At 42.6% G+C, this 12,692-nt stretch overlaps 1 protein-coding gene across 6 annotated transcripts in view; it reads left to right on the forward strand.

The window, feature by feature from the left end:
• Positions 1–5,892, forward strand: part of TSPAN5 (tetraspanin 5) — a 199,436-nt gene extending 193,544 nt beyond the window's left edge. For 3 of the 6 annotated variants that reach the window (XM_077142760.1, XM_077142763.1, XM_077142761.1), the window contains 3 exons: positions 1,058–1,105; positions 1,220–1,336; positions 3,716–5,892. In XM_077142760.1, coding sequence (XP_076998875.1) covers positions 1,058–1,105; positions 1,220–1,336; positions 3,716–3,781 — 231 coding nt within the window. In that variant the 3' untranslated portion in view covers positions 3,782–5,892. The remainder of the gene's footprint in view (positions 1–1,057; positions 1,106–1,219; positions 1,337–3,715) is intronic. The other 3 variants (XR_013168319.1, XR_013168320.1, XM_077142762.1) reach the window with 3 other exon arrangements.
• Positions 5,893–12,692: the final 6,800 nt, after the last annotated feature.

Raw genomic sequence — 12,692 nt, forward strand, 5'->3', positions numbered from 1 at the left:
AAAATAAATTGGGTGGATGGAAAGAAAAAGAAAAGGGGCAGTGGTCTTGCAGTGTAAAAGCAGAACTTCCCTGCAGGCCTCTACAGCTGGCTGCCCCTCGGGGGGATTGGCCCAGGCTGTGTCTTCTGCTCTGGCGGTGATTGAATCACTAAGAACTTGCCACCTGGGCTCTGAGACCTGCTGGGGGTCACGAAGAACTGACCTCTCCCACCTGCCAGCTTTTCTGACTCCTCAGGTCAGATCGAGGAGGCTGGAAGGAGGGAGAGTCCCAGGCAGGGGGCCCGGGATTTCCCCTCCAGGCCGCCTTGCCACTGGCCAGTAAATACTGAACTGTGCCCTCTCCGTCTCTTGTTCCTGCCCTGTGTTAACAGTCTATCAGGAGAATGCTGAAGAGTCTCAGGAGGCATCATGCCTTCCCTTTCAACAGCCGATTCCCTCGGTAGAGAATTCTCATTGCATAAGCTCTAAGCTAATAAAATCCACCCCCTATCCCACAGAGGGGAAAAATTTACAGACCCCAGAAGTGGAGCCCACGTTTCTGATCACGTCTTGTGAGATAACAGCAGGCTATCCTGGGTTATGTGGTGGAACAGCCTTGTTTTTTAAATTATTAAAGCATTCTCATTGAGAAAACACTCAATATAGAAGTATGTGGATTTAAAAATGGGCATTCCCTAAAAAGACCATGAATGAAGGCAGTATTTTGCCCCTTAATGCTAGTGTTTATCTACATCTCCAGTTCCCTAAACCTTGTAAGCTTTGTGAGATTATTAACTTTGAGTCTTGAGCCTCCTGCATAAGGGACTTGCTGTTATTCCTGGTATCCCCTGAGCATCAGCTTTCGTTATTTGTAAAATGGGGTTTAAATTTTAATACCTACATCGGAGGATGATTATAGTAATTACATGGGACAATGCGTGTAAGGTGTTTAACCTGGTGACTGTGACATATATGTGCTCATTTTATTACCCTTAATGGGGTTCTCTGCTAACGTGTGGGTGGGTCTCCTCTCCGACAAAGAGTGAATTTCACTTTTGCCCTTTTCTTTCTCCACCAGGAAGATGTCATCAACACTCAGTGTGGCTATGATGCCAGGCAAAAGCCAGTAAGTGGAGTCTCATTTTGTCGCTTAGCACAAAGAGTGTTTGGAGGAACTTTTGAGTATTTGTGGTGCCGTGGCAGTATCTGTGACACTGTTCTCTCCTCTTCCCTTATGAAGGAAGTTGATCAGCAGATTGTAATCTACACGAAAGGCTGTGTGCCCCAGTTTGAGAAGTGGTTGCAGGACAATTTAACCATCGTGGCTGGTATTTTCATAGGCATTGCACTGCTGCAGGTAAGACAAGGGTTCTTTATGGATAGCAGAGGAAAATATCCTGAGACAGCCTTTGCCAGGAGAGGCGCCTCGATTTGACTGTTTTTTAGACACGTTAGAGGGCTGGGGAATAGACTTAAAACTATTTGGTTTGCGTTTTATTAAAGCTCTGATTTTAGATGCTGCTGTCCTGAAATAGTTTAGGAAACCCTTTTTTTCTTTGACGATGGGGATCTTGCTGAAGTCAGCGGTTTCCTTTTGGCATTCCAGCGTTTGCAAGGGCTTGATAAAATTGCACTGTGGAAGCAGGGGCAGACATGAGCGCCAGAAGGAAATCTCAGTTGCATGATTAAGGCTTTGGGGAGTTTCACAGAGATGATGCCATGATCCTTTCTCTCTCTAGACCACGTGGCCAAAGTGCTATGGAGGGAAGGGAGCATCTATTTTTCCTCCTGGGCAGTCCCAAGATCTGAACTTGCCCTGCTGTAGAGAGGTGAAACGTTCCTTGGAGGGTCAAAAACTTAGCGCAGTAGTTGAAAGAAATTAAAGAAGACCTGAATAAATGGAAAGATGTCCACATTCATGGATTGAAAGACTCAATATTGTTAAGATGACAGTACCCCTCAAATTGGTCTACAGATTCAATGCAATCCCTATCAAAATTCCAACTACCTTTTTTTTCCAAAAATGGGAAAGCTGATTCTGAAATCATACAGAAATGCAGGGAACCCAGAGTAGCCAAAACAAGCTTGAAGATGAAGAACAAATTAGGAGTACTCACACTTCATGATTCAAAACTTAAAACAAAGCATTGGTAATCAAGATAGTAAGTAACGGTAAAAAGTTAGGCATATAGATCACTGGAATAAAATTGAAAATCTAGAATTAAAGCCATACATCTATTAGCTGATTTCTGACAAAGAGCCCAAGACCATTCAGTGAGGAAGGTATAGTCTTTCCAAAAATGGTGTTGGGACAACTGGATATCCATATGTGAAAGAATGAATTTGGGCCCCTACCTCACCCAAATACAAACATTAATTCAAAATGGATCACAGACCTAAATGTATATGTGAACACTCTAAACTCTTAGAAGAAGATATAGGAGTAAATCTGCATGACCTTAGATTAGGCAATGGTTTCTTAGATGTGACACCAGAAGTTCAGGTGTCAAAAGAAAAAATGAATTGGATTTCATCAAAATTAAAACTTATGTGCTGAAAACAATACCACCAAGAAAGTGAAAACACAACGCAGAGAATGGGAAAAATTATTTGTAAATCATGTATCTGGTAAGGGTCTAATATTCACAGTATCTAAAGAACTTTTATAACTTAACAATAAAAAGACACATAACCCAATTAAAGGAGGAGCAAAGAATTGGAATATCCCTTTCTCCAAAGAAGATGTATAAATGGCCAAAAAGCACATGAAAAGATGCTGAACATCATTAGTCATTAAGGAACTATGATACAAAACCACAACGATGTACCGCTCATACCTATTAGGATGGCTATAATTAAAAAAATAAAAATGAAAGGACACGAATCTTGGCAAGAATGTGGATATCTGGTTGGGAAAGAAACTGATGCAGTCCCTGTGGAAAACAGTTTGACAGTTCTTCAAAAAGTTAAACATAGAGTTACCAAATGATCCAACAATTGTACTCCTAGGTATATACGCTAAGAATCGAAAACCTATGTTCATGCAAAAATTTTTACGTGAACGTTCACAACAGCATTATTCACAATAGCCCCAAAGTGTAAACTACATGAATGAATGTCCATCACCTGATGAATGGATAAACAAAATATGATCTATCTATACATTATATTATTCAGCCATAAAAAGGAATGAAGCTGATACATGCTAAACACGGATGAACCTTGAAAATATTATGTGATGTGAAAGAGGGCGGATAGAAAAGATCACATATTGTATTAAACCATTGTAGTAAATATCCAGATGGACAAATCTATAGGGACAGAAAGCAGATGAGGGTTACCAGGAGCTGTGGGAAAGGAGGAATGGGGTTGAGACTGCTCATGGGTGTGGGGTTTCTTTTGAGCGCCAATAAAAATGTTCTGGAATTAGATAGTAGAGATAGTTACACGTTCTTTTGAATATATTAAAAACCACTGAATTGGACATGTTAAGAGGGTGAATTTTATGGTACATGAATTATATCTCAATTTTAAAGAATCAAAGTCTTTAAAAAAAGGGACATGGAGCAGTGCAACGGTGGCTCAGTGGCAGAGTTCTCACCTGCGATGCTGGAGACCCGGCTTCCATTCCTGGTGTCTGCCCATGCAAAAAAAAAAAAGGGACACGGTGGCCAAGGAAAAAGACTGAATGAAGTTAGAGTTCCGCTGTTTGACTCTCTTTTCCTTCCTTTCTCAGATTTTTGGGATATGCCTGGCCCAGAATTTGGTTAGTGACATTGAAGCTGTCAGGGCTAGCTGGTAGAGCCCCCGCCACAGCTGCTGCAAGACACTGGATAGACCCATGCCTTCCTGATCCTCCAGCATGCCGAGCGGACGTCCAGGTGGCCTGGACTCCAGTCCCAGAGGCACCCTGCAACCCCACCTGACCGAACTGCGAAGAACTTGTTTTTTGTTTTTTGTTTTTCCAGGGGCGGGGGTGGGGGATGGGAAATGCTGCTCATTGACAGAATTTAAAAAGAAAACAAAACAAATCAGTATGAAAGTCGTTGCACCGTGAATCTACTGTAGCCATGGATTTATGGACGGTTGGACACTTACCAAATAAAAAAAAAGAGGGTGGGGGACCCAGCTGTGCTTACATTGTAACAGAATATCCTTGAGTTTGTGGGAAATGCCATTTCGCTCTCTCCTTGCGGAACTGGAGGGTTGACAGACGTAGTTCTGTCCTTCCTCACAGTTTGAAGGGACTGGCTTCGGTTCCGCAGCCCGAGGAAGAGCGTCTTTTCTAATACGCGGTCTCTTACCTGGGGGGCCGTCTCCTCCACTGAGCATTTCAGGAAGCTGTTAACAGCTGTCACCCCCAAGAAGAAAACAGCTTGTCTTTGGGTTCATATTTTGAACAAGTAACTTGTAAGGGCAGGTTTGGTCTATTCTGGAGTGTCTCCTTCTAAGAGACACATGCTGTATTCCCTGTGCACTGAGCCAGGGTGTGGGAAGACTTTATGATGCTGTATCTTAGCAGGACAGACCTTTTTCTGAGTAAGCCTGAGCTTTATCTAGCAATGAAATCAAAGGAGAAAAAAAAAAAAAAAGAGGTGTTAGCTGAATGCCCCTACCACCTCCAAATTGTCAGATTCTTCTTCGGAAACTCTGGAATACTCCGTATTGGGGTTTTTCTTTCTTGTGGCTTTTGTTTTGTCTCTCGAAGGCGAAAAAGCTTTGATTTGGTTCTACTTAAATTTTAAAATGTCCTCTTACTCAGCTCGAATATTTTTCTTTCGTATAATCCTACCTGCATGACCTGTGAATTTAAAATTGTTTTTTGATCAACATTTACTTCATAGGCTCATTGCCTTTATGAGGTCGTGGCTGGTCCCCTGGACTGGATAGGAAGAGACCAGCTGTGCCATCGCAAATGCTTCCGTGGACTCAGCAGTCTCGTTACAGCGTTGAGCCTCGTGGCCTCTCCCACGCCCTCCCCTCTTTCTCTTTGAAAGGACCTAAACCCAATTCCAAAGCAGTGTGTTGACACAATCAAAAAGCTTTTTTTTTTCATTCCTGTTTTAGTTGGCTTTTATTAAAGAAACGAACGCACGTTCTCTGTTCTCTTATTGCAGACTAACCATCAGAATAGTAACAAAGCACAAACACTTTGGAGGGGAGTGCATTAACCTGGGGCGCATGTCTGTGACACGAGGTGGGAAACCCCTTGGTTGGCACTGGTGCTGCTGCCCCCGCCCCCACTCCTGTGGGAGGGACGAGATTTGCCCCCAGATTTCCCTCCAACTGGTATCCTTAAATATGTCCACCCAGGTATTGCTTTTCTGGGGAGCAGATATTAGTCTGTGGAATGCTGGGGAAACCACAGACATATTTTACAGCACATAACTGGGCAGCTAGCTAGCATACTTGGTGGAAATTTAATAAGGTTTTCCATCTCAGACCCATGTGGCATCACTGTGGCTGATGACTCTGTCATTGTGCTCAGATAAAGAACAACAATTCTTTTAAAATCTGATCTCCACAGTTTGGGTGTGTGTCTGGCTCTGTGTGTGTGTGTGTGTGTGTGTGTGTGTGTGTGTAGTCAGAGATGTTTAATCCATATTCCAGCTGTGAGATTATCTTATTTCATCTCTGCCCTCACCACAGTTATCATTTTGTAATGTCGTGCCATCATGGAGAAGACATGAGCTCTCCAGTGCCGTTCATCTTTTTTTGTTCATTTCCTCATTCTCCAGTGAACTCCACCTGACCAGTTGATTCAGAATCAGATGCTATCCCCACCCTTTGGCACATCCAGCGAAAGGCCAAACCACAAGTCCAAGTGAATTTGAAATTTCAATCACCCTTTATTTTTTACACTTGAGAGCGGTTGTAATAAAGGCTGTCATTAATAAACTTGGTTCTACCTTACATGGAGTTATGTCTTTCTTAATCAGTTCTCTCTTGGAATTGTGAAATTCTCAAATCCAGTGGCCCCCCAACTTCAGAGTGCATCAGAATCCCCTGGAGGGCTTGTTAAAGCACAGATCGTTGGGCCCCATTTCTAGAGCTTCTGGTTTAGGAGATCTGGGGTAGTACTTAAGAAGATCCATTTCTAACAAGTTCCCCAGGGATGCTGATGCTACTGAGAACCACTAAGGGAAGGAGAGAGGTCAAGTTTTGTAACTGGGGGAGGAAAGGTTGCTGATGGGAGACGGGGGTGAAGCAGACCTGGATGTGTAGGAAACCCTTTTCCCTCCACTTGGGGACCCTTTAAGATACAGACCCCCAGGTTTTGCCCTTCACATTTCTGGAATAGGGAACCCAGAGTCTGTATTTTTTTAAAGCTCCCATGAAAATTCAATACACAAATTTAGGAGCTATGGGACCTACCTAAGTGTTGATAATATTTGTAGTCTTATTAAAATAATTTCTAGCAGTTCCTCAGAACAGGAATCCTAAAAACTCATTTGAGAAGTACCAACTTAAATGTCTTTTCATTATGAAATCACCAGTGCAGAAGAAAACTTATGTCTTTAAAGGTGATTGGACTTTTTTTCCTTTTGGGTGAATGGTCTGAGAATCGAACCCAGGTCTCCCGCCTGAAAGCCGGACGTTCTAACCACTGAACTACCCAAAAGGTGACTGAACTTTTTTGAAAAAGATCAAATGAAACTGTGACCATTTAACGTTGGGTGCTCTCAATTCCAAGAGAATACTTTGCCTCAGTTCCCTGGATATTTGAAACAAAAATGTTGTTTTGACTTTAAGGAAATTTAGCGATGGTGATTAGAGGTCACCAATCCCTGTTTCTTGAGTTTTCTATTAGCTGAGCTGTAGAGATGCTCTCCATTGGGTAATTGGCTCTCCTTGCTCCTTGCATACGCTAGACCAAGGAAGGAGGAAAGAAAATACTGCTCAGAAGTGAAAATGCTTTGACCACAAAACCCAACATGAAAGATGTTTCTGTGTGTGTTTTGAAAGGAAGAATCTGATGAAGAGGTGAAGCACAGGGCACTGAAACGCTGTGTGACACTGTGATCGTGGATGCGTAACCTTTTGTCAAAACCTTTTTTAAAAGGTAGATTATGGGAAAAGATTATTAATTTTATGTATCTGTTATTTGACCTTTTGCCATGAATACTGTTGCTTCCATAATTAAATATCTAACAGTTTTTAAAAATGAACTCAGGAAGAAGAAATTAGAGAGTTTTTACTACAAAGTACTTGAAAAAGAAGTGCTTGTATTTCATTCTATTCTTCCCGTTTCTTTCACCAGGGAATAAAACTCTGCTTTTCTTTCCACTTTCTCCATACTGGAGGTCCCAGTCATCCTTTTCCTAAGAGGATTCTGAAAAGTGTCTCTTGGCTCTTTCTTAATATGCTAAATATTTTATCATTCATGCCTCTGTTTTGTGTGGGCAGGAACAGAATAATTTTGCAGTTTTATGCAGCTCCTCTCAGGGTCTGTTTCCGGCTCGCTTGGACAGGAGCCCTGGGGGGTGGGGGGTGGGGGTGGTTAACAACGAGGGGACGGAGCCACTGACCTGGCAAGCCTTCCCCAGTTCTCTTAATCATTTATTCCATGAAGCCCTCATTCTCTAGACCTCCAAGGAAGAACTGGGAACCTCTCCATAAGTGTTGGCCACCAGAGAGCCGTGGTCATCTCTATTCAGTGAGATCTTAGACATTTCCCTTCTCTACGAGTGAGAAGCGGACTCTCTGAACCAGGAGGGAAACGGCAGTGTCTGCTTGGGAATAATTAACATTGGCCTTATCCTGGTGATATGGTAAAATCTATGGAGAGTTTTGCATGACAACAGACAACAGGTGTGTTTGGGGTGGGGCCGGGGGGGTGAGGGTGGGGAGCAGGGAGAAAAGCCAAACCGGACAGGGACCAAGGCCATTGCCATTTTTAGACTGACCTGAGCCCTTTCCCTCTCTCTTCTCCAATTATATATGTATATATATATATGGAGGAGTTTCTGCAAAGGTTGGGTTTATAAATTTACAGCTCTGAGGACTTCTTTAATTTGAGGAATTAAGTGCAGCTTTGTTTGGATCATTCCTGTTGAGTAGTCCTCCTGTAGGCGTGTGATTTAGTTCACACCTAATATCCATTAACCCAAACTAAACTCCTCAGGACGTTCACAGGCCAGTGCAATTCATCCCTCCACTTCTAGGACCTCACCAGTGAAGAAAATCGAAAGGAAAACCAGGCTAGTTCGTGGGCTTTACACTGTGTATTCAGAAAACAGAAGCGTGAAAAAGGTAGTGCTTCTCATTATGTTGCTCTTCCTTGAATGTACAATTGCCTTAAATGTGTGGGGGAAAGCCAATTAGAAAGTTACCTTTTAAATCTGGAGCGTAATAATCGTGCCTAAGCTTTGCAGAGCAATTCAAAAGGAATGTTTTAGTAGCCTGCCCTCTAGCGTCCATCGTGTAAAACAACTGCTTCAGGAATGAAAACGCTGTGTATTAACAGGTATTTGAACTCTGGAGGAACTTTAGGGTATGCAGCTGCATGTTGCGTTCTTAGGATGGGCAGATGGTTCATTCCTTTTGCTCTGTAGTTAGGAAACAGGACATTTTGCTCGCATCACTCTCTTTGTCCCGATCTTGCTACTGAGACTGCATTAGGGTAGGGCAAGCAGGATGCATGCAGGTGAAAGCTGGGCAGTGCTCTCACACCAAGTTTGACACAATTTATAGAAGAGACTGGTGCAGATCTACAATTGCTTCTCTTTCAGGCAGATAGGCACTTGCATCTGCAAAGATGCTGATCCCTGGGAGTGGAAGGGAAGCTGTTTCAACAGTAAGCAGTCTACATTGTATCTTCCAGTGCAGGCCTGAGCTGCCACCCTCAAGGAAATCTGGATACATTTGTGTTCTAGTTTGCTAGCTGCCAGAATGCAATATATCATAAATGGAATGGCTTTTCAAAAGGGGAATTTAATAAGTTGCTCGTTTACAGTTCTAAGGCTGAGAAAATGTCCCAATTAAAACAAGTCTATAGAAATGTCTAATCAAAGGCATCCAAGGAAAGATACCTTGGTTCAAGAAGGCCGATGAAGTTCAGGGTTTCTCTCTCAAGTGAGAAGGCACATGGCAAACATAGTCAGGGCTTCTCTCTCGGCTGGACAGGCACATGGCGAATACGGTGTCATCTGCTAGCTTTCTCTCCTGGCTTCCTGTTTCATGAAGCTCCCCGGGAGGCGTTTTCCTTCATCTCCAAAAGTCGCTGGCTGGTGGACTCTCTGCTTCGTGGTGCTGCAGCATTCTCTGCTCTCTCCGAGTCTCTCTGAGTCTCCAAAATATTTCCTCTTTTATAGGACTCCAGTAAACCAATCAAGACCCACTCAAATGGGTGGAGACATGTCATCCCCTAATCCAGTTTAACAACCGTTCTTAACTAAATCACATCAACTAGGGAGATGATCTCATTACAGTTTCAAATATACAGTACTGAGTAGGGATTATTCTACCTTTAAGTAATGAGATTTATATTAAAACATGGCTTTCTTAGGGGGCATATATCCTTTCAAACCAGCATAATTTGTGTAAGTGGTCCAAGGCGCCAGTGTCTGGATTTGCATCTCCATTTCTCTGCAAAACAAACAACTCCCCTGAAACAATAGAATATTTCCTGTATTTCCTCTAAAAACACCAACATGGATCCCTGGAGTTTGCTTTTATCAGGGAATTTGCTAATCAATTTGCCCCTGATTTCAAAAGTCATGAAGACTGGTAGTGCATTGGGGTGGTGATATTTTTAAAATGATCACAACCATAGCAATTTGACCACCTGCTGGTGGGTTTCAACCTTTTCCAGGTCCTACTAATCCAGCTACTTTTCACTGGGAGGATGATGAGTGTGTATGCGCCCCCTTTTATTTGAATGGATGCACCTAACCCTGGCAGGAAAGCATCCTCTTTGTATTTGGTTTAAGCTCCTGAAAACAGCCTTGACACATTTTTGTGGGATTTTTGTTAATAAGAAATGCTTTATTACATTCTGGCGGTACTGCATTTATTTGCAGTAAACTATTTAAATGCAACTTGTTAGAGTGGTTAAAGTTTTATAAATAAAGTAGTCCTATTTCCATCACATAATGCATGCTTTCTTTGGTCCTCTTACTTTGTGGCTTTAGCCCACTGGTTCAGCATCTCTGCTATGAGCTGGGTACCAGGGATAAAGGCATCCATCATCTGTCCCTTGAAATAACAGGTTCCATTTACTGAAAGTTTATTATGTTCCAGGCACTGTGCTATAAAGCAGTTACATACATTCTAGTTATATTTTCTAAGGAAATGTAAACTGACAGAGATACAAAAACAGACACACACAGGGAAAATTTAGCTCTTTTTAGTAGTTCTCAACTAACTTGTTTTTGAAATAACTGTTACCAGGAGGTAAGATCAAGCTTAAAATGAGAAAAGCTCTTGTGTTATTGCTGGATTGAATTGAGTTTCTATAGGGAGTTTAGGTTCAAACAATAGTAAAGGTATATGTGCTGGACTCAGTTGCTTCCCTTCAGATGTCCTGCAGAAAGAAGTCATGGGTCAAAAAGAAAGGCTCTTGTAAAAAGGAAGGCAAGGAAGGGGTGCATGGGTGGTTCAGTGGTAGAATGCTCACCTTCCACAAAGGAGACCCGGGTTCGATTTCTGGGCCATGCACCACCAGCACCCCCCCCCCCCAAAAGAGGAAGGCTGTGAACTTATTGGGGCATAGCTACTTCCTTTGCCTTCTCTATAATCTCAAGGTCACAGCTATTAGCAAAGAGGCTTCTGAAGCCTGGCATAATATGGCTCTACGTCAGGGTGACAGGAAGTAGGATGGGGTTGGGGGTAGTTGTATCTGGGATTGCACTTAATAAGACTGAGCAGGCCTGGAGGTATCCAGATGATTTCTCCAGAGGATGTGTCAAACAGAATCCAGGTGGCAAGGACTGCAGAAACGTTTCTCTCATATGCCACTTTGAATGCCTTCTGGGAGATAATGGCTGTCTTAGACTAGCACCTGAAACTGGGCGGCTCATAATGTCTGCCTGCTCTAAGTGTGGTTCTTTCCTTTGCAGGTAATAGTTGGTCTCTGGGTCAGAACTCGTCTTCTTGTTCAGTAGGATGATAAACTACTTACCTGGGAGGGCTGTCTCTGAGGACTTTAAGCAAAGTATGATTGTCCTTGGTGCTAATAGACCAGGGTTCTTCCAATCCAGCTATAGATCAGAATCACCTCTTGAGCTTTAAAAAATTCAGATGTTCATACGTTAAGAATGTTTGTGTTTGTATGTTGTTTTGTTGTGTCAATTAAAAAAAACCACAATTCTGTGGTTTGCAAAATGGGGAGTGTTCTAGTTTGCTAACTGCCGGTATGCAATATACCAGAGACGGAATGGCTTTTAACAAGGGGAATTTAATGAGTTGCTAGTTTACAGTTCTAAGGCCAAGAAAATGTCCCAATTAAAACAAGTCTATAGAAATGTCCAATCAAAGGCATCCAGGGAAAGATACCTTGGTTCAAGAAGGCCGATGAAGTTCAGGGTTTCTCTCTCAAGTGAGAAGGCACATGGCGAACACAGTCAGGGCTTCTCTCTTGGCTGGAAGGGCATATGGTGAGCATGGCGTCATCTGCTAGCTTTCTCTCCTGGCTTCCGGTTTCGTGAAGCTCCCTGGGAGGCGTTTTCCTTCTTCATCTCCAAAGGTCACTGGCTGGAGGACTCTCTGCTTCGTGGTGGTGCAGCATTCTCTGCTCTCTCTGAATCTCTCATTCTTCAAAATATTTCCTCTTTTATAGGACTCCAATAAACCAATCAAGACCCACCCAAATGGGTTGAAGACATGTCGCCCCCTAATCCAGTTTAACAACCATTCTTGACTAAATCACATCATCCAGGGAGATGATCTAATTGCAGTTTCAAACATACAGTATCAAATAGGGATTATTCTACCTTTATGAAATGGGACTTATATTAAAACATGGCTTTTCTTAGGGGGCATATTTCCTTTCAAACCAGCACAGGGAGTAAAGGATATTACTATTCTAATTTTATAGATCAGAAAATTGAGGCTCAGAAACAAGTAACCTTCTGAGCTAAACAGCTGGTTAATGAATGGACCACACCACCCCTGGACTCCAGAGCTACCGATTCTAAGTCCAGTGTTCTTCTACTTCATTTTGCAATCTTTCTTGATGCTATACAGTGACAGGTGAAAAAAAAATTCAGATGACTAGATTCCAGTCCCAGGGATTTGATTCTCTAGGTTTTGTTGTTTTAAGTGTCCTGTTGTTGATGTCTCCTGGGGCCCCTGAAAGGAACACAGAGTGCTAATGGGCTCAGTTTGTCTATGGAGCATCTTCTGTAGAAACAGCTCAGCTGGGAAGAAGACCTGCCCACTGGACATCTCATGGTCCTCTAGGCACTTCAAGCCCCACGTGGTGAAGATGTCTTTGGCTTCTGTAGAAGGCTGCATTCCTGACCCAGCTAAGAAAAGACTTTCGAAATTTCTGCAGTTCACAAGATGCAGCAGCAACTCATTGTTCTCTTACAGGAATCTCTGTATTCCTCCTCTTATTTAATACCCCCCACCTTATGCTCAATCATCCAACTAGACATTTCAGAATCATCTCTAATTCCAATCTCCATTCTACATATGTGTCCCAGACCTTTCCTTTTCATGTAGACCTAGTTCAGGCATCAAGAACTATGAAGAGTCTGAGATTTTACCCT

The sequence above is a fragment of the Tamandua tetradactyla genome, chromosome 24, assembly GCF_023851605.1.
Source record: "Tamandua tetradactyla isolate mTamTet1 chromosome 24, mTamTet1.pri, whole genome shotgun sequence".
In the NCBI taxonomy this organism is placed as follows: domain Eukaryota; kingdom Metazoa; phylum Chordata; class Mammalia; order Pilosa; family Myrmecophagidae; genus Tamandua; species Tamandua tetradactyla.